Below are 23100 nucleotides of genomic sequence, written 5' to 3'. Positions count from 1 at the left end.
TTTATAAAACATTTAAATTTATTTATAGATAATGCCTGAACAGTGGCTGGGACTTTTATTATAAAAGTGTATACATTTATACCCTTAAAGCTATTATGTATCTAATGAAGCCTACTAGAGTGAATTACAAGCAATCCCTTATTTCTAGTGTTATGATAATGAAAATCACTATTAAGAGCAAAAAGGTGACGATTTTTGTGAACGTATATTAAATTTTCATGTATGTACAGATATTGAACAGTCATAATATTTATTTCTTTAAATTTTTACTATTAATTAATTGTACTATTAAGTCCTGGAGGTCTACTCGCATAATCGACAACGATATATTCGGAACGATACGATAATAACCCGAATATATCGCACCTACCCTACTCTCACAAATGTTCGTATTCCATATCGTTTATCGTAACAACATCGTAACCATAGACTAATATTTTGATGTTTTACGATGTAAGAGTGAATGAATTATGCGCAAACTATGTATAATCTGTGCTATGTCGCTGCTAAATGTAAAAAGTCAAAATATAGCTTAGTCGCTTAGGACCATGCCAGACTCTGCACCACCAATTTGCATCATTAACACAAAATGTAAATATTCAAAAATTATGTAATGAATATAATATGACCACTTAAAGTTGCATAAATAATACAAAACTTGACTTCTCGTCGGCTTCCTATTTCTCAGGCGGCCATTTGCATTACTTTCTACACCTAAACGATCAACAAAATGACTTAAATTACTTGGTAGTAAATAAATCCTGCTGAATAGTAAATCACATATAAAAATTTTAATTTTATTTATTAAGTATGTATATTGTATGGCAAATATATCTATACAACTTGAAACGATAATAGCAACGACAGCTTATAAGGTGTCGTTGAGATTATCGTAAAAATGACGTTTGATTATTTGTCAAATTAGAATATTCATCTCTGTCATTTTCAACTAAGAGTAGGGTTAGAACCGATAATATCGAAAATGTTTCGTTCGTTCAATCATCGTTTCAAAATTGAATACGATGTAAATAAGAGTAGGATTCAACACGACTAATGCCACGATATATCGTATATCGATTTTAGGATTTGGCCCCTCGTATGTCGAATTTTGTGCCCATTCCGGTGCCCCTTGCACTTCGCTAATCGCCATTCATTAATAATAAATGATTTGGTCGACTGAATTGTTGTTTCATTCCGCCTTATTCAGTTCGCAGTCTCATTTTACCCTAGGTGATTACTCCGTTAGTTCGTGTGCCGCCAATAAAGCTACATTTTCTCTTCGAGTAGGTACTGGGCACATTGACAAAATATGGTCGAAACGTGGCCTGCGGCAGTTCTAGCTGAGACTTGAAAGTGAAAAGGAAAAGAAGGAAGAAAAGAAGAAGTAGTGGAAAGTGATCCAGGAGAAGAAGTAAGGACTAGAAAACAAATTCAAATATTTTTGTTCAAAATAGGACATCACTTATTGAAAGTCAAAAAAAAACTAGCACCCATTCCAAAACGAATGGCTCAGACCTCAGAAGAATGGGCGTAAGAAACTCAGCGGGCTTTTTTTTCATCAAAAAAATATGTTTACAAAGTAAAATAGTACAATTATTAAACTTATTATTTAATAGCCTGAGGGCGGTCGCTCCATTCCCAATCTGTTGTATCATGAAGGAAGTAATTTATGTTATAGTAACCTTTACCACACAAACGTTTTTTAACAATTCTTTTGAATAGCGTAATACTTTTGTTTTGAACATTTTCTGGGATCTTGTTGTAAAAGCATATACATCGCCCCACAAAAGCCTTACTAACTGGACTTAACCGAGTAGTAGGCATTATAAGTTTATGTTCCTACAGGTAGCTATGCCGCATGACCCTTCCCACGACACCCAAACCAGAAATGATATTAGCCTGCCACGAAAACTTAACAAAATATAAAATATACAAAATATAAATAAGAAAATATGTGTTAGTACTCACATCTGATCCCCTTGAGGTGATGGATGTGACACTTCAATAAAGGCTCCGTCGCCAACGTCCACGGTAAGACGATCCGTGCCTTTCTCGGGTTTCTCCCAGCGACCCGGAACTCCCCTCAGTCGCTCCAAGCCTGCGTACAATATATTCATATTTTAAGTTATTTTGCCGGACTATTGCTAAGTGTGTGTGTATACTTATGTATGCACGCAGGAAGTTATACTTATTTGGCCTAACGAAGCAAAAATCATTAAAATGATATTTTCCTCGTGCTATTCTACGTTTTTAGAAAGAACAATTTTGTAAAAATCTTGCAAAGATGGCTTTGACAATTAAATATTGAATACGGACGGCTGTATGGGCTTGAACCATTTCCCTGTCCTAATAATGAACGAAGAAACCAAAAAAAAAATATTATTCGTTGGAGTACGCGTATAACCCCTTAATTTAGGATTTGGATTCGTTTGGATTTTGAACTTTATATTTATATAAATTTATATATATTAAGAATTTCCGCAAGATAACACTTAAAACAATATTTTTGACGTGAAAAATTTCTTTAGCATCGTTGTGATTTGAAAGTCGATGAAACGAAAAAACGTGGGAAAAAATGAGATAGGAAGCAATATCCAATGTTTTGGTACCAGGCGATCATAATTGAAGAAGAGATTGTCATAAGTATGACGCGAGTATACCTTAATATATTCTGACTTCATGCGCACGACGTACTACTACATAGGCAACAGGAGAACATAAATATGGTAGCAGTGATTGTTATGTCTTTGATAGCGGTTGAAATCATGTGTCATATTAGCAACATATACCAGGACTTCATATGCAGTTTAGAGGTTCATGCAGGTCTCACTTCTGTTATGTGTACTTCGTACGCACGCAATTTTTTTAGTTAAAATGTAGCGAATATTCAGTTTACCTTCCTGTGCAAACGTGGTCCAAGGCGTGCAGGTGTTAACGATCTGTATCGCCAGTTCTTGCAGCAGAAAGTTCATCGGCTTGTACGGCTTCACTTCATACTCCCAACTACCCTTCTCGTTGCGTTCCGCCTTCTCACAGAACACGTAGACATATCTGAAATTATTAAAAGGTAGTTTAGACCTTTTTTTTTTCAATCATCAATCACGAACCCCATTGCTCATTTGATGATGACTATCCTTCACCCTTTAGGTACCTACATTTCTTTTATGAAAATAAGGGACGAGACGAGCAGGACATTCAGCTGATGGTAATTGATACGCCCCGGCCATTACAATTACAGGATTATTGAAAACCCAAAAATTCTGAGCGGCACTACAACTGCGCCCGTCACCTTGAGACATAAGTTGACAAGTCTCATTTGTCCAGTAATTTCACTAGCTACGGCGCCCTTCAGTTGGAAACACAGTAACGCTTACACATTACTGTTTCACAGCAGAGATAGGCGCCGTTGTGGTACCCATAATCTAGCCGGCAACTGATAAATTATTTATATATGTGTAGTAATAACGACTGTATAAACTTATGTATATACACAATGCAAAGTAAACCTTATTGCCTTGACGTAAAAGTCAATGACGAAGCTATATAAAACGGCAGCCATTGAAGTGATCGTTTTTATAGAAGTAGTGTTATATGCAGCGTCGCCGGCTCTGCATATTATAATGAAGGATGAAGGACGTTAAAATAAATGAGAATGCATGTGTCGGGACATCTAGCTAGCTTTCGTCCGCAACTTTACATTATATTATGTGAACAAGGCCATCACCTTAGATTAAGGATTGACTAGACACTGCACTACCTAAGAACTTGAATGAGAACTTCAATTGGAAAGAGCAAGTAGATAATATATGTAAGAGAATAAATAAGTTCGTATATGCGCTTAAGCAAGTCAAAAGAGTAACCAGCTTAAAAACTGCTATAATGACTTATCACGCACATGTAGAATCGGTACTGCGCTACGGGCTTATATTATGGGGACATAGCACAGATATCAGCAGAGCATTTATTGCTCAAAAAAAGTGTATTAGGGCAATGTACGGGATGCATCCTGAGCAATCGTGTCAACCCATATTTAAAAAACTAGGATTGTTACCTTTGCCGTCGCTTTACATCTCGAGATATGTATGTTTGTAAAAAAAAATAAAAAATTGTTTAAATCAGCTAATGATCTAAATCCGCGGAAACGACGTGATCCACAAAGACTCGTTCTTCATGATGTTCCAAAAATTACCAAATATAATAAAAGTTGTGTATGTAATTGTGTTCGTATTTATAATAAGTTACCGAGTAGCATAAAAAATTTAAATTCTAGATTATTCAAGAATAAGCTATATAGTTGGCTAAATGATTATAATTTTTATAGTATTAAGGAATTTATGGAAATGAAATTCTGATTATATTCATTGTGTTTAAATATTTGCATGCTAGGAATAGTGCTGGCAAAACATGTAAGCTCTTATTATTTATTTAAATTTAAACACCATTGTATACTATGTTTTTTTCAAATAAATATATTATTATTATTAAGAACAATAGCTTTTTTATTGCGGCATCTTTCAAGTATTTGTAACATACCCTTCGTGTTATTTTACATTGAAATTAATTAAAAGTTTGACAGAACATGACATTGTTACACGTCATGTGAGACCACACGAGACTGGCTCGAGTACGCCTACGGGCGTGGTATTAGTTGCCGCACTTTACGACTATTCCTGCGCTATCTAGTTGGAGCGCAGCGGAGACCAATCATAAATCTAAGGCCGTCAATATTGTTTGATGACATAATGTAACAGTTTACGCAATACAATGCAATTAAAACATGTGACTAAAAATGGAAAACAAAAATTATTTCTAACTATATGAAAATATATCTAACGAAATTTTAAAAGTTTATAAATAAAGTTTAATCTAGCGTGAACATAATATAATATTTACTATATGCACATCAAGTACTTTTTTATGTTAATATTATATAAAATATTGTAAAATTGGAGCTTCCAAACAAAAATTAGAGATAGGAATACAAATGATTTGAGTTTTCTTTAGTGTTAATTCCGCTAATATTTGTCTTTAAACAATTCGACACGTGGTTCGCCTCTACACGAGGCATCCTCAGGACGTGTTGTCTCGCCCAATCTGGCACGAGACTCTCGCCAGTCTAGGAGTCGGAGTCTCGTGCCAGTTTCTGTAGAGGCGAAACACGTGTCGAATTGTTTAAAGACAAAATAAATATTATAAAATATTGGCGGAATTAAAAAACACTAAATAAAACTCAAATCATTTGTATAATTATGTATTTCCGCAAAGTAACGCCTACTTTAATAAATTTTCAGAGATAGGAATCTCTAACAGAAGTTTTGTACCCGAATAGGGCTCAGAGTTTATAAGGCCGCTACAAAATTATTATTATCTAAATAACGGAGAAGGAAACAGCACTATTTACTAACAGATTAAAACGTTGTGATGTAATAACGCGCTATTTATAGTAGTAACATGAATTAAGCGCGTATCAGCTTTATTTAATGAGCATTATACTATACACGGTGATTTCCACGTAGCGTACCACAGATAATAATATCTCTAGTGACGCGAGAAACAGTTAATACAATTATCGACAATTAACCTGATGAATTTGAGGTCAAGTAGCCACTAAACAGAACAAAGCTAGCCTTGACCATAATTATGTTTTCGTTATCTGAGCATACAAAACTAGGATTTCGGAATTCTAATTTTATGACACATACGGGATTTATACAACAACAATGAGACCGTTCGATTTCATAATTCATTCACTAATTAAGGGAAAGGTGGACATATAAGCTACTGGGTCAACTGATCACAAAATTAATTTCTTCGAATTTTATAAAAGAAAAGAAAGAAAATAGTATTAAACATCACAGAATAATAATTGCCTGCGGAAAACATAAGCATCCCTTTTTAACGATGGTGCCAGCGTAGTACAGTGTTAACAGTAAACCTGAATTTTTTGACGTTTTTCACAGGTGTCACAAGTCTATCTGATATAAAAATGAAATCTTAGTTTTCATGTAATACTGCTTACGTTCTTTTGACAGTGTAAAATAGGAGTCAGAATGTCACATAAAATTTGACAGATGACAACATTCCGCTCTAAGTTGTCAACCGTCAGCTCTATATTGCGTCGTCATATATTCCTCTGGCATTGATGATTTTAAAAATCTAACTAAAGTTATATCTTGGAAAAAATATAAATTATAGTTGAATTGTATACAGTTTCCCCTAGTACTTGGGGGTTTTCCCCTATTCCTATAAAACAAATACGAAATTGTTGTAAACTGAATTAACTAGAAGCCGGTCCACCTACGTAGAGTAGGTAATGACATAACACAAAGTTATGTTAATCATGTTATAGGCACAACATTAAAAACTTATTGTATTTCAAACCGTTTAGCATAAGGTCATTCCGTTTATCTCCACCCATGCTTTAAATCCTCTATTAAAGATTCTAAAACAGTTAGCTTATTGCCAACATCAAAACACCCAATGTCCTAATACCAATGGGAGGCTCCTTTACAATGAATGCCGGCTAGATTATGGGTATCACAACGGCGCCTATTTCTGCCGTGAAGCAGTAATGTGTAAGCATTACTGTGTTTCGGTCTGAAAGGCGCCGTAGCTAGTGAAATTACTGGACAAATGAGACTTAACAACTTATGTCTCAAGATGACGAGCGCAGTTTTAGTGCCGTTCAGAATTTTTGGGTCTTTCAAGAATCCTGAGCGGCACTGCATTGTAATGGACAGGACGTATCAATTACCATCACCTGAACGTCTCGTCTCGTCCCTTATTTTCATTAAAAAAACACTACAGCATCCAAACAAGGGTTGTAATGGAATTCAGTACAACATTTTATCATCCGTTTTCATAATAACACTCCTTAGGATGATATTATGGTTACTAGGACTGGCTTTTTTAATGTTAGCAGTAAACTAACTGCTACAGAATCTTTTATAGAGGATTCATATTCTGGGTGTAGATAAAGTCTTGTATGCAACTGTTGATAATTAGGCATTAAAACACTCATGTGATACTATTATATACCCACATTCGTGTTTTAACACAACTTATTACACTACAGTTGCATAAATAACTATTATGGCGTCACCATGAAATTTATTTATTTATTTTATTGATTAGGCGTTTCCATTTTATTATACCTTGATTTTTTTTTTGGGAGAGTATTGTATTGGGTAAGATCGACTTAGTCAACCTACATATTATGATAAGGGATATCTAGTGAGAAAAAAGACAGGTCGATAGTAGCAAGAATTAAGTATTTATGGATATTTATATTCCAGTCAATTTCCTAATATGCAAATATTGGGGTTGAGCAGGTTATCAACTGTAAAGTAGATCCTGTAGATGAAGCCACAACCTGAGAGTTGATAGACATACAGGATTTATCAACGATACGTCACTCGAACGGTTGGCTCAGTTGGTAAGAGCGCTCACACGGAACGCTAATGGTCGCGGGTTCGAGTCCCGGATCGTTCAGAAATTTTGTTTTCAAATTTAATTTGTAAAATTAATCCCAGACGTGAGGGTTATCACTTTAAAAAATAACAAATTATTTAGACTTTTACATTACAAAATAACTCCACAGCTACAAAGACACCGTTGTAAATTATATTCCTCAGCAAACACAATAGCTACAGACCCTCATGAGAAATCATAGAAAAGGTCTGAGGAGGAACGCATTTTTTTTAAATGACAATAAGGGACAAGACGTTCAGCTGATGGTAATTGATACGCCCTGCCCATTACAATGCAGTGCCACTCGGGATTCTTGAAAAATCCAAAAATTCTGAGTGGCACTACAATTGTCCCCGTCTATTTGAGACATAAGATGTTAAGTCTCATTTAATTAATTAATTTGCCCAGTAATTTCACTAGGTACGGCGCCCTTCTGCCCGAAACATAATAATGCTTACACATTACTGCTTCACGGCAGAAATAGGCGCCGTTGTGGTACCCATTATCAAGCCGGCATCCTGTGCTAACGAGCCTGCCACTGGTATATTCTTTAAATAGAATTGATTAAATCGTAGAGTTTGGGTTCCAAAGCTATCCAGGTTAAAACATTTCCCATTATCTTGAAAATGAAGTTTGTTCACTATGGACAACCTTCTTGAACTAGTTTGAGCATTATTTTTAGTTTTAAGTACCATTGCACATGCTTAACCAGGCATGCATACACCGGCAGGAGGCAAGCTCTCACTAGATATACCTTAAATGATATGACACTTGGCCAGACGTGTCGCAACCACGCACATCTTCGTCTTATCGCGACAATGGCGCCAAAATTATACATCACGCTGGAAGCCAAATACAATGTTACCTATATCCTACTTGCAAACTGTAATAAGATTATAATAGTAGTATGTACGGAACCCATCGTACTTGATCAATTCACAATAAAATAGTGAATACACAAATACAAAAAGACATACACACAAATTTATAAAAACAAAATTATATATATTTTTATAATTTTTATTATTAATTAGATCATTGTTTCTGTGATATATTTTGTATTGAATGTGTACGGCGACCTTAATAATATTTAGTACCGCTAGTCAGTACAACACAGTACTTACTTAATCGTAGGGCATAGGTTCTCAACGTGGGCGATAACGCCCCCTTGTGGGCGTTTGAGACTTTCGGGGGGGGGCAGTAGAAGACCCAGAGAAAATTAGGGGGCACTGAGATGGCGCAGATAGGGCGTGGGAAGATTAAAAAATATAGTCTAAAAAGGCAAAAAAAAAACACGAAAATACTCTAGAAAAAAACATATTCTCAAAGTGGGCGGTGAGAAAAATAAGGTTGAGAAACTGTGATCTAGGGCGAAGTCCATGGGTATATAGATCTTTTTAAAGACTTTTGTGAATCCGTAAACCTCTGCCATACTCAGACGCCTTGTTTACCATAGTAACCCGCAGTTGTTATAATATCTTGAATATAGGTACCATAGATATTACTTCACACTATACTAGAGAAAGATTTACAGAATAACCCTTACGTGTCAGAAAATCATGTCGCTGTACAATGAAGTTGTCGACGCTGTGTTTGTAGCGGTGAAGTTATTGTCTAATTTAAATATGTAAACAATTTGTTATTTTTTTAAAGTGATAAACCTCACTTCTGCGATTTTTTTACAAATAAAATGTGAAAACAAAATTTATTAACGATGCGGGACTCGAACCCACGACCTCTCACGTTCCGTGCGAGCGCTCTTTCCACTGAGTGAACCGTCCGTGTGGCGTATCGTTGATAAATCTTGTATATCTTTATTCAACTCTCAGGTTGTGGCTTTATCTACAGGATCTACTTTACAGTTGATAACCTGCTCAACACCAATATTTGCATATTAGGAAATTCACTTGAATATAAATACTTTTACTCTCTCTCTCTTACTTGGTACTCTCGATCTGTCCTTTTTTCACTCGATATTCCTCATCATAATTTAAAAAAAATAGCGTACTATAGGTCTAGATTTAATATCATGTTTATGTCACGGACGAGTAAAAAAAGGACTCCGCGCCGTGATATTAGCATGTAAAGGACCGTTATGGTAGAGTGTGTGCGGTTACGGGGGATACTAGTTACACAATTTTTTCTACGTTAAATAATTATATATTGCCACAAATACTTATAATAGTATCGTTTTTACACTTTTTCACAACGCACGACGGCATTTTTAAAATATTTAATTGAGACGCAAACTGATCTGTCACAGACGATGACAATTATTATAATGGGCGCCTATCGGCCTGTAGTGTGTAGTAGTGTAAGTGGGGTTATGTATTTACACGTTAATCGGCTTGTTTTGGTGCCTCACTGTTATGTAAGGTGACATGGAGTCCTTATTTTTTTACTAGTCCGTGGTTTATGTAAACAATTTATGAATGTGACCGTTTGTTTCTATTGAATAAATAAATAATATGTAGTTTGACTAGGTCGAACTTTCCCAATAAGTACATACATATATGTATGTATGTTGTAAGTCGAAAATAGTGAGATGCATACTTATCGGGTAAGTCCTTCGCTGGTGTAGACACGACAACGTCTCCCAGACGCACGTGTTTGGTGTAGTCAGTGTAGTGTGGTACTCCGCCACCCACCCCCACCAAGAATACGTACTCCACCTGGAATAAACAAAGGTCTTGTCTATGAAACTTAGGAAATTATTAATGTGCCAGAACCACTGACCTGTATAAATACCACTGTACAGGCTGTTCCTGGAATTTTTTGTGCCTATTTGATGCGCCACTCTCAAGCGTCCAGGGAACAAATTTTGACGTGTAATACAAATGATATAGGTACGTATAATACTCTGAAGTATTATTACATTTTGAATTAATTTCGTTCGTTTTCTGTGTTATTTATACTACAAGAATCAACGTAATAAAGTACACATTTTTTTTTGTGTTAATAATAGTTTCCCACCGTCTATGTTGTCCACAAGATTTCATCACTAGTTTTAGTACCGCAGACTCTCGCTACATGGCCAACAGCGCCAAAATGGCGAATATCAAACAGGCACAAAAGCACTTTGACAGCCGCCAGTCAGTAGTATATGGTAGAGGTCAGTGGCCAAGCTGAAAGAATATACATCCGATATGGATACGAATACGAACCTAGTAGTAAGTAATTTAGAATACGAATACGAACCTAGTAGTAAGTAATTTAGAATACGAATACGAACCTAGTAGTAAGTAATTTAGAATACGAATACGAACCTAGTAGTAAGTAATTTAGAATACCCGTCTATATATTTTTCTGTAAATATTATCAAACTAACTACAATTTAGTATTTCCTTTGATTAACGCGAGTGTTACACATTTAAATAAAACACTTTTTAAAGGAGTAAAACGCGTGTAATTGTAACTATGTTTTTACATTAGATTTTTGTGTAAAAGTTACAGATCCCCTGAAAACGTTTTGAAACGTCGGGTTAACTAAAATAATAACAAAAATGTAACTTTCACGCAAAAATCTAATGTAATTACAAAGTTACAATTACACGCGTTTTAATCCTTTATAAAGTGTTTTATTTAAATAACTATAATTTATTGTTGACTTTGTTTCAAGGTTTACTTCATAATGGATATATTTAGAAGCTAGATTTTATCGATCGATTAACGATTAACGATTTGTTAATCTATTTTTTTCTACTCCTCTACTTTTATCTGTCATTTATATAGCGACGGTGAGTATTATAAGTACATACTTAATTGACTCTTTGAAATGTCTATACTCTATGGCCCAACAAAGCATTGTTTACTATACTGTAATGTCACCTTAATCTAAGTTCAAAGTATAAAAAACATCTTCTGTGCTGTGAGCTCTGTCAATTTTACTCTTCATCAGATGTCATTATATCATTGAGTGAATTTATATTTCTTATAATGATCGCACACCTTGACGTAAATCCTACTTTTAATGAATAATACATTAAATGACGGGCTTGCCGAGCATATGAATTGGGGAAAAACCACGATGTGACCCATCATTGGAAAACACACATAGGGGATGATCATCAATGTTATGTAAACAGATTCAATTTGTTTCTTATAATTACCAACGACTGAGCTGAATTAAAGTACCATCATTAACTGTCTTATTAATAAATGCAGTGTAAAGTTACTCCAAGTTTAAAATTACTTCTACCTGTCAGACGAGCAGGGCGTTCAAATTCTGAGCGGCAATACAATTGCATTCGTCACCTTGAGACATAACATGTTAAGTCTCATTTGCCCAGCTAGCTACTGCGCCCTTCAGACCCAAACACAATAATTCTTACACATTACAGCTTCAGGCAGAAATAGGCGCCGTTGTGGTACCCATAATCTAGCCGGTATCCTGTGCAATGGAGGCTCCCACTGGTAAAGGTAAGACAAAGTACTTTAGTAGTGACAAAATTTAAACTTGGTGTAACATTACACTGTGTTTATTAATAGCACAGTATAATTGTAGCCTATAATTTGCGTAATCACATGTTCTTACAACACAACGATTGATATTAGCTGCTCCATTCTTACTCCAGTGGGAGGCTCCTTTGCACAGGATGCCGGCTAGATTATGGGTACCACAACGGCGCCTACTTCTGCCGTGAAGCAGTAATGTGTAAGCATTACTGTGTTTCGGTCTGAAGGGCGCCGTAGCTAGTGAAATTACTGGGCAAATGAGACTTAACATCTTATGTCTCAAGGTGACGAGCGCAATTGTGGTGCCGCTCAGAATTTTTGAGTTTTTCAAGAATCCTGAGCGGCACTGCTTTTTAATGGGCAGGGCGTATCAATTACCATCAGCTGAACGTCCTGCCTCTTGCAGGGGCATGCATATCATATGATAATATAGGCAATTAGGCAGTGCCTACCTCGTTATGAACCAAGTTAATTTAGTTTAATTTGGTTCCGTACTCATGAAATTTTTACTTACGCTAGACACTAACCCCCTTATTCATAATGGTCCGCTAACTTTAAACAGCCGCTTAGGACTGTTTTTTCTCATTCTGACTTAGGTCAATAGAAGAAGACAGAGTGAGAATTAGCAATGCTTTAAGTTAGCAGACTATTATGAATAAGGGGGGTATATACCTACGGTAAGCAATGTTTGCTTATTCCAATGCTCAACTACGACTAATTAGATCCACAGTGCCTACCTGGCTAGAAACCAATGCACGCCCCTGAGTTCTTATCTTGTTCAAATTTAGTTTTTTTATTCTCAATGGCTACATTATACGCCAGCAGTAACAGACAGAGGTTACAGATTTATATATAGTGTAGATAAGTTGATTTTCACAGAACTGGGAAAAAAGACTATAACATCGAAGGTATCCTAAAAATTACGGACAAAGTTACAAGGATGAATAAGTATAAACAATATTATGTTATGTTTTTAAAGTGATAACCCTCACTTCTAGGATTAATACACAAATAAAATTTGAAAAACAAAATTTTCTGAACGATGCGGGATTCGAACCCAAATTCATGAAGCCACAACCTGAGAGTTGAACAAAGCAAACGGAATTTTATAACGAGGCGGTACTCGAACGATTAGCTCAGTTGGTTAGAGCACCGGCACGGAACGCCGGAGGTCGTGGGTTCGAATCCCGCATCGTTCATAAAATTTTGTTTTTCAAATTTAATTTGTGTATGAATAAGTATATCAAACTTTGCAGAGAGCAAAGAGAGAAATAATTCGATCGAATCGTGTGCAGGCACTTTACAAACGAAAATACCGTGTGCCATATGGACGAATGGAATGCTATTATAAATAATTCGGCTACATTTCATTCAGAGTAAACTGGATGGAGGTATATTTAGACATGCAATGCACAGCACACAGCTCCCAACACAAAACATCCTTTTGTATAAATTATTTAAGCAGATCTTAAATTTTCATTATAATTAATGAGATGACGCCCATAGTTTTCTTTATAAAAATAAGCGTTTTGTGAAGTCTCAAGATAACGTATTATAAAAGGCGTAAGAGGCATTTATTTTCTCAAAATTGATTCCTTTAGAATTCTTTTTGATGTCATTTCTAATAACTACTAGATACTACTACCGCTTCGGAAACAAATGGCGCTCTGAGAGAGACGAAGCGGCCGGCGCAAGAAACTCTCCCAGCATTCTTTTTTTGCGCGCTTTTCAATAAAAATATACAATAATGTACAGTCCCAGGCTGTCCGATCATTTAGTTATTCAGCAGTGGAGTAATAGGATTTACGACAGAGCCATTTTTTTATAAACATTTAAATTTATTTATAGATCATGCCTCAACAGTGGCTGGGACTTTATTGTAGAAGTGTATACATTTACCCTTAAAGCTATTATGTATCTTATGAAGCCTACTAGAATAAGTTACAAGCAATCCCTTATTTCTAGTGTTATAATAATGAAAATCACTATTAAGAGCAAAAATACATATTATTATATAAATACATATTATCTGCATACAAAGGACTTATAGATGGCATAATTGAATATGAAGCTCAGAATGCTTAATTTATATCTAGCCTCATATTATGAAAGGAAAATATTTCAAAAGGGAGGAGGTTCTCAATTCGATCGGTATTTTTTTATGTATTATGTACACCGATTTGTCTGAGATTTATGAGTTCGATGCGGAATAGATGCCATTTGGTTCCATAAAAAAAATTACATAGTTTTGCCCAGTACTTTTCATTTCATGCACATTTTTATGAAAATTTTTGTCTACCTGGATGATATAATTGATTTTTGTGTAAGGCTTTTTTAGGAGTTTTCATTACGGTTGATTATATATTATTATTATTATTAAGTGAAACAAAAAAGAAAAAAAAAAACTAAAAAATTATCAAATAACTAAAAATTTAATTTAATACAACTCTTACGCAAACCTATACATTTAATATTAATAAAAAACTATTATTTGTATGTGCTATATATTGATAGGTCGTGTAAGTCGGTGCCAAGCCAAATGTAAGCGAGACTTTGAGCAGGATAGCTTCCTCTAGAACAAAACAACCTAAACGGACAGACACGCGTAGCCAGACAACCTTAATAATTACAGTAAGCAAGCTGTTTATAATATTAAGTGTTATTTTGTTTAGGGCTTGGCACCGACTTAAAACCTATCAATAGGTAGCACATTATATAAATAATAGTATTTTATTTATATTTATTTTAGGTTTGCATAAGAGGTAAATTAAAAATTAAATTTTTAATTATTTGATACTTTTCAGTTTTTGAAGTCGGTTTTTTAAACGTAGTTTTTTTATGTTTGCATATACTGTATAAACTCAATATAATAATCCAACTGACAATTACAAACATAAAGCAGAAATCGAGGCAATAGTTGAACAATAAAAAAACAAAGAAAATCCATACGTAGTGTAAGAATTAATTAGAACCTAACCTAACCTGAAGAACGTACATAATAATTATTGTCAACTTCAACCACTTGTTATCAAACATGTTGTATTTACCAAAGAGTATTTACAGTTTAACAATAAGTTACTACATCTAAAAAACGCCACCTGGAAAATATTACCAAAAAAATAACTCCTAAACTATTCGACCGATCTCAATGAAATCTTTTGTAATAGATTCATTGTAGCTCAAGGAAGGTTGACATATATAATTTACTAGCTGACCCGGCAAACGTTGTTTTGCCATATAAAGTATAATTCACGCGATAGTTTTATAAGTAATAAAATATTGCCTATATTATAGCCTGTACATCATTTTGTTCTATTGTCAATAGTTTTTGCAGCGCACGCAAAAATAGGTTTTCGATTTTACACCTTGTGTTACAAAATAGCAATTTTATTACGGATCCCTAATTTTGAAAAAAAAAACATAGCCTATAGCATTCCTCGATAAATGGACTACCCAACACTGAAAGAATCATTCAAATCGGACCAGTAGTACCAGAGATTAGCGCGTTCAAACAAACAAACAAACAAACAAACAAACACTGCAGCTTTATAATATTAGTATAGATATGGCAAAACAAAGTTTGCCAGGTCAGCTAGTAAAATACTAAAGGTTAGTTATATCTTTGTATTTTAGTTATATTTTCTATCGGTTGGTTACAGAGTTAAATAGTATGGAATTTCAAAACGACTCAGGGATAAGCATCTAATAAGAAAAGGAAACATCCAATTCAAATACTCGGTTAAAATTTGCGCGTACGCCACAATGAATATTCGCATCGGCTTGAAAATTGTTCTTGTTCCAACTTCATCGGAAGGAGAGCAACATACCTTTTGAAAGATCCCAAGCAGTCTCGTTGTGGTGTTACCAGCCGCCGTCATAGCTTCCCTTGTGCGTCCGACAGATGGCAACTTAGTTGTCACCACACGGTGAGCACCTATCGTGCCCAGAGTGTACACGTTCGACTCACCTGAAAACATTCACTTAGTCACAGGAAAAAATATACATAAAGTTATTTTCATATACAAAGTAGTTACAATATTTTGCACAGACACCGCCGGTATCGTTGCTACAAGACGTCATCAGGCTTCTCACAATTATCCTCATGGCTATATCGCGTGAGTCATTTAAGTGTAAAACAATATAGAAAGATCACAACTCAATAATATATTTAATGTCATGCACGTATTTTGCGTCGACAGAGAGCATATGTTTTACGTGTAAGAAAAACAATGATAGTAACTTTAAAAGAGTGTTTCGTTGCAATTGTGTTTGTTCTAATGGGTTTCAATGGATCTATAGTGGAGATGGCAAGAACTACGATAAGGGAAAAAGGAATAAGTTTTAAACTGCCAACAAATTTAACGCACGGAACAAGAATAATTATTAAAGGCAAAATGGACGTTGGAAAGGAGTGAGTATTTATCAGTTATTATTACCTTATTATTTAGTGGTCAGTCATCGCAAGTCAAAAGGGTCAAACGGCCAATGATCTGTTGTGAGCTCAATATGATAGTAAAAGGTACAGTTATTGTTTAGGTCCTTTTGTACATGGAAATACCCAGTTCGATGTGTGTTTTTCCATAGTTTGGTTAGAAGTTGTAGAAAGTGCCTTGAGAAACACACTGAATATGAAAGACACGTAAGTAAATGATAATAAGACTTCTAATCCTTCATAAGGTAGAATCGGTAAAAAAACTGGGATTGATAAACTGAACAAGGGCGAATCAAAAACCCTTTTGGAGAAGGATTAGATAAATTTGATAATAATAATGGTTGTTCATTTACGTTTGTGTGTAAATGCAACAAATTTCAACATAGGCGGTGGAGTAGATTCGGGCATATTGTCTCTGACAGACGTCTGTCTATACTGAAGCCAAAAAGTGTTTTAATTCAATTAGAATTCTCCAGATCGAAAGATTTGATAGATCTACACAAGATAAGGACAAATCCTGTGCATAATCAGCTATTTAACAGTGAGTGAGAATGGTATTTGAGTATCTAGCTCACAGTGAGATGACATACATGTAGGTACTAAACCGGTTTGTGTGAAGCATTATCAAGAGTGAGAGCGACCGAGCTCGGTTCATTTCAAAAGCCACAAGCGATACTGGTAATGCTAATGAAATAGCTGGTCTCCTATTAAATTTATGCGTGGTAGATACATTATGTATATTGACTGCATTGAAAACTAAAGCGAACCTGGATAGAATTATTGGGAAAGTCAAACTTTTTTTTTATGACACTGAGGGACGAGACGAGCAGGACAGCTGAAGGTAATTAATACGCCCTGGTCATTACAATGCAGTGCCGCTAATGATTCTTGTAAAACCCCAAAAATTCGTCGTCTCGTCACCTTGAGACATAAGATGTTAAGTCTGATTTGACCAGTAATTTCACTTAAAGTTCAAGGTATGCTCTTCTTAAAAAAAGCAAAGACAAACGTTCAAGTTGCTTATCTGATGAAAAGTAAACCAATTAACCGATCAAGTGACAGGTTCATCAGGTGATCTTGTCACTTAATCTCGTAAAAAAAATAGATAAAAACTTGAATGTTTAATTTACAGAATACAGGTCATAATCGAGGACAAAGCAAAAACTAATAACGAGAGTTGTTGCCTTATATTTGATGCAATGATTGAAGCCCTCACCGTTATTAACAGCAAAAATGTGATCGGAACATGGCCCTACAGTGTATACCATGGAGGGAGTAAGTACATAATCTTATATCATTAAACGAGCAATTCTTGTATATATATATACTAGCTGACTCAGCAAACGTTGTATTGCCGATATTAAAATCGCGATACAAAAGTAACTGTTGATCGTAGATGGGTGAAAATTTGAAGTTGTATGTATTTCTTAATGCTGACGTTCAATGTTTAACACCATGACACGAGAATTTTAGATAATCTGAATCTCGAAAACGGCTCCAACGATTTTAATGATATTTAGTATAAGTACTTAGTTTTTTTTTAATAAGAAATTGAAGGTTATATTATTATTAGCACATATAAATATGACGTTGTTATTGAATATTAACAAATATGGCTGTATGGGCTCGAACCCTTTGCCTATCCTAATAATGGAAACGAAAAACAAAAACCAAGAACAAATTAACGAATGTCAGAAAATTTCTGAAAACATATATAGTATCATCTATTGCAGTTAGTTTCGGCGGCGAGAAATCTATCTAGCAAGGTTTCAATTTTATCAAATGTAGTTTTATCCGTGTTTTAATAAGAAAAGGCTACAATAACATTAGAATACAAAGGTAAATTTCGCAACTATATACAAGACTATAATAGCTCAGATGGGACATTGGGTGATCCGGAAAGCAGAAGATCCCGTTTCGAATAAAGATGCCCTATTAGTGTTTTTCTTGTTCAAGTTTTGTACATTTTTAAAAATTATAGATAAGGCTCGGTCGACTAGATATTGTTCATTAAAGTATAGTAAATACTAACTTCTACCCGCGACTTTGTCCACGTGGAATAATTACTTTGGGCAGCATTTTTTTATATTTTGATTTACTTAACTGTGGCTAATACATATTATGAACTACCAACTATAGAACTTTCATCCCCCCTGTTAATCCCCACACGTGTCGAAATTTCACAAATTTTATTTATATTTTAAAACGAACGAATATTTATTTATTTCTTATCAAGTGCCTAATATAAAGTTTGACGGTGTCGTCATATTCGATAATGACGATCTTACATACAAACATCCATCCATATTTCAACCCATGCAAGCATTTTATTCGCGATAAAAAACCTATGTCATTACCCAAGCTCAAATCTCTGTTTTTTTCATAAAAGCTGATATTAATAGTATATATGTCATAAAATCTTATTGTTTCAAAAAAAAATCATAAAAATCGGTTAGTGGTTTAGTTGTGAAAGCGTAACAAACAAACATACATTCACATTTATAATATTAGTAGAGATTGTTAATGATAATGAAATGTATAATATATGAAACGGAATCATTAAACGATTCACTATCGTCAAGACTTATTTAGTGTTTTCTGGATTTTATAATTATTTTTATGTGCAATCAGTCGCAAGACTATAAGTGTGGGGAAAATTACATGATGAACTAAATTACTTAGTATTTAATTTGTTGTAAGTTTCAGAGTTAGTTTAAAAATACTTCTAAGGTTAAAAAAATATTTTTAAATATGGAGATTAAGGCGAAGAGTAAGCAGAAAACACGCAAACATGGTGTTTTTAGACAAGTTTTGCGGTGAAAGTATAGCATTTCGAGCTATGAACACTACTTAATCCTGTTACACATATCGTTAAGTCTTATTTGTAGGTTGCTAATGCTTGCTGTTGGTTATAGTTAACACTGCCGAGCCTTTTTGAACTACCACTTTTCTTGAAGTTAAACAAGTTTTTTGGCATGGCGTGACGCATTTTTTTGGTACTTCTCTCAGAAAAGTTATTCTTATAGCTTGTACTTTTTTGTGTAGGTTCATTTATTCAGATTAGTAGTGAATAACGAGGATTGTAAGCATATAAACTGTTTTCCACGCAAGAATTTTGAAAATATTGGCTTTGTTACATAGATGGCGGGCCAGCAGCCGTGAACTCATATCGCTCAAGGTCGCTGGCATTTAGTGTCGCCTTAATAGTATAGGGATGTACTAAAAATCTAAATTTTATCATTTCAAATCAAGCTTTAACAAATATATTTTTCGCGGCGATTCTACTCAACACGTATGGAGGATAATGTAGTAGTAAGTAAGTCATTGCCACTGAATTACTTGCCACTTGATATTTACCACAAATTCTGTGAAATGGATGTAGATTATTAATTATCTTATTACTTTAAGGACTTGAAACATAAATTTGAATTACCGTTACCAATTTATATTTATGGTTAGATGATCTAATATAATATTGACAGTTTTATATACCTACCTACATTTTTATAATCTATATATATATAAATGAAATGCTGTTCGTTAGTCTCGCTAAAACTCGAGAACGACTGCACCGATTTGGCAAATTTAGGTCTTGAATTATTTTGTGGAAGTCCAGAGAAGGTTTAAAAGGTGAATAAATAGGAAAATGCTGCTAAATTAAATAAAAACAACAAATTTGTTTTTCCTTTGATGTCTCCATACATAATTTCTATGAGAGAATTTATTAACGCACGGTTTGACAGTTCTGCTGTGAAACAATTTCATTACGACAGCAGGGTGCATATTTTACAAAGTAATTTTTGATGTTATGATATATTATTGACAAATTCATATAAAAACATTATTTTATTTATTATATACAGAACAACGTCTGTCGGGTCAGCTAGTATCTAATAAAATTATATTATCTTTAGTTACTTACAATGTTTCAAGCATCAACTGTACTCAATAACTCATGTGTTTCTCATAAAAGCTTCACATTTTCCAAAATGGTGTTAAATGAAAAAAGAAAAAAAAAATGGCATTTGTAGAGAATGAGAACTTTTCACTGAATCCAATAAAATTTCACATAATATTAGATATGCACAGTACTATTGTTGCACAATACGTCAGCTGTATAGCTACAGATACACTGCTTTAAGCATTTCGGTAACGCGAACTCACGAGATTTCACCCATCCAAAAAGTGTCTAACTATACTTCTTTATATATATAATTCTTATCTACGTGTGTTGACAGTGAACTCCTCCTAAAAGGCTGGACCGATTTGAATGAAATTTACTGTGTGTGTTCAAGTGGATTAGAGAATCGTTTAGATTCACAATTGTGAATTTAGACGACTACTACCTCCTAAATGGCTGGACCGATTTTGATGATTTTTAGAGGGTTCCAGTGAATTTTAGATTGAATTCTCCTACATATGTTAGTGATCGGTGATAACCTAACCTAACCTAACGCCTGGACCGATTATTCAAATTTAAGACGTGTGTACAGGACAACGTCTGTCGGGTCCGCTAGTATTTATATATTTTTTTAATTAGTGCGCCAGTCATGAGCGTGTCGATGGCACAAACCCATAAGATTTTTCCTCTACCAATAAATGCCCAACGCGGCTAAAGAAAGTTTTCACTTCAACAATTGATATTCATAAGTGATCATAATTTATTTCCTTGATCTAAATGAATAAAGCTATTTTGATTTGATTTACAGATAAGATGGTGCCGTTCGAAGTTGGTATGGAAGCTCGCGCTAGCCCACAGAATGAAAGCAGTCTTTTAGACATCTACTTCGACGGCAACAATCAAGGAGCGTTAGCGGTCGACGCGTGCGAATTCACAACGTTTGAGAACATCAAAAAGATTACCTTAAAGGGGGTACAGCAAGTTACTAAATTGGCATTTGAATTTGATTTCACATGACTCCGAGATGTTATGGAATTAAAATTTGACAGTTCAAGTATATTCAATGTAACATGGTGTACTTGCCTCGTGAGATATGTGCGAATGAGATTCAGCGAGATGCTGAATACCCACCGGTCTACAGATTCTTTTGAAGTCTTGTATATCCTTGACGAATTTGGAGGAAGATGGCGGCGGCTAAATTGGATGTGAAGATTAAATAGTTTTAAAAATGCGTTTAATTTGTTTGATTTCTTATTAAATATTACTGAGAATTTCAATTAATGAAAGTATGCAGTAGTTCGTGGCCTTATCGAAGATTAAACTAACAAATTTCGTCGCGGGTGTATCGATTGATTAGACTCAATGGTATTCCCACCATCTGAATGAGTGACATTCCTCCACACTACGGTTTTCAAGGAACTATCTTCCACGTACTACAAAGCTGTGGGATGAACTTCCATGTGCGGTGTTTAAGACGATACGACATGGGTACCTTTAAAAAAACCGCTTACACCTTCCTTAAAGTTCAGCAATGCTCCTGTGATTCCTATGGGGTAACAAGAAAATGTGTGCAGCGGTGATCACTTAACACCAGGTGACAGTGGTTTCAATTATCAATCCCCATCAGATCTAAAGCAAAAGCTATCTACACTGCATGATTCAAAAACTAAATATTTTTTATCTGATTAAAATATGTTTTCACGAATGTCAATAATAGCTTACGTAAAATAAAAATTAATGAATATTGGGAACATTTCGCGATCTATAAAAACTGTAGGTTCACGCGTAAAATAAATAACGATTATTTTCTGTAATAATGACCCGCGTTTTTGTAGTTTTTTTTTTAAATGCACGCCTTATTCAAACTATATAGGTAGGTACTACATTTATTCAATGCTAAGAATGAATAGTAAATCTTAATATATATAAATCCAGTGTCCTGATGTTTGTTTCCAGTGAACTTCTAAACTAATGAACGGATTTTAATGGGGATTACTTCATTAAGTGCAGTTAAGTCCAACTTGAGAGATAGGATAGTATTTATTTCGATTTGGGACCCATAATTATTTTTATTTTCAATATCTGTTTTGTATGTACTTATTTTCTATGAGAGAATTTATTTGACAGATCTGCTGTGAACCAATTTCACTATAACAACAGGGAGCATATTTTACGAAATAATTCTTGATGGTTTGAAATAATTATAATATTGACACACTCTTACACAAATTATCTTGCTCCAAACTAGGAGTAGCCTGTAACTATGGGTACAAGACAATGATATAATTAAATTCGATATACTTACTTAAACATAATACATAAACATCCATGACTCGGAAACAAACATTCATATTCATCATATAAATGATTGCACCTACCGGGATTCGAAACCGAGACCTCTAGCTCAGTAGGCAGGGTCACTAACCATTGGGCTATAGGGGTAGTCATAAATATTATTGACAAATTCATAAAAAACAGTATATTTTACTTTTTTTATGAAAATAAGGGACAAGACGAGCAGGACGTTCAGCTAATGGATAATTGATACGCCCTGCCCATTACAATGCAGTGCCGCTCAGGATTCTTGAAAAAGCCCAAAAATTCTGAATGGAACAACTGCGCTCGTCACCTTGAGATATAAGATGTTAAGTCTCATTTGCCCAGTTATTTCACTAGTTACGGCACCCTTCAGACCGAAACACAGTAATGCTTACACATTACTGCTTCACGGCAGAAGTAGGCGCCGTTGTGGTACCCATAATCTAGCCGGCATCCTGTGCAACGGAGCCTCCCACTGGTTACTTATTATGTACAGAACAACGTCTGTCGGGTCGGCTAATTA

The 23100-nt window shown here is 34.7% G+C and overlaps 1 protein-coding gene and 2 long non-coding RNA genes across 6 annotated transcripts in view; 2 read left to right on the top strand and 1 right to left on the bottom strand.

The window, feature by feature from the left end:
* Positions 1-23100, top strand: part of LOC126965171 (uncharacterized) — a 125437-nt gene that overhangs the window by 52886 nt on the left and 49451 nt on the right. The window lies entirely within an intron of this gene.
* The window catches only part of LOC126965010 (uncharacterized), a 62885-nt gene that overhangs the window by 15888 nt on the left and 23897 nt on the right, over positions 1-23100 (bottom strand). For all 4 annotated transcript variants that reach the window (XM_050808415.1, XM_050808418.1, XM_050808417.1 and 1 more), the window contains 4 exons: positions 15753-15892; positions 10024-10142; positions 2897-3051; positions 1969-2098 (listed from right to left, as the gene is read on the bottom strand). In XM_050808415.1, coding sequence (XP_050664372.1) covers positions 1969-2098; positions 2897-3051; positions 10024-10142; positions 15753-15892 — 544 coding nt within the window. The remainder of the gene's footprint in view (positions 1-1968; positions 2099-2896; positions 3052-10023; positions 10143-15752; positions 15893-23100) is intronic.
* On the top strand, positions 15959-21491 carry LOC126965158 (uncharacterized). Its single transcript, XR_007729480.1, has 3 exons — positions 15959-16336; positions 17490-17632; positions 21067-21491. It is a non-coding gene; the product is annotated as an uncharacterized LOC126965158 (long non-coding RNA).

This window comes from Leptidea sinapis, chromosome 6 (genome assembly GCF_905404315.1).
Source record: "Leptidea sinapis chromosome 6, ilLepSina1.1, whole genome shotgun sequence".
NCBI classification, from domain to species: domain Eukaryota; kingdom Metazoa; phylum Arthropoda; class Insecta; order Lepidoptera; family Pieridae; genus Leptidea; species Leptidea sinapis.
Note: the sequence above shows the minus strand (reverse complement) of the source record. Positions and strands in the feature narration are given on the sequence as shown.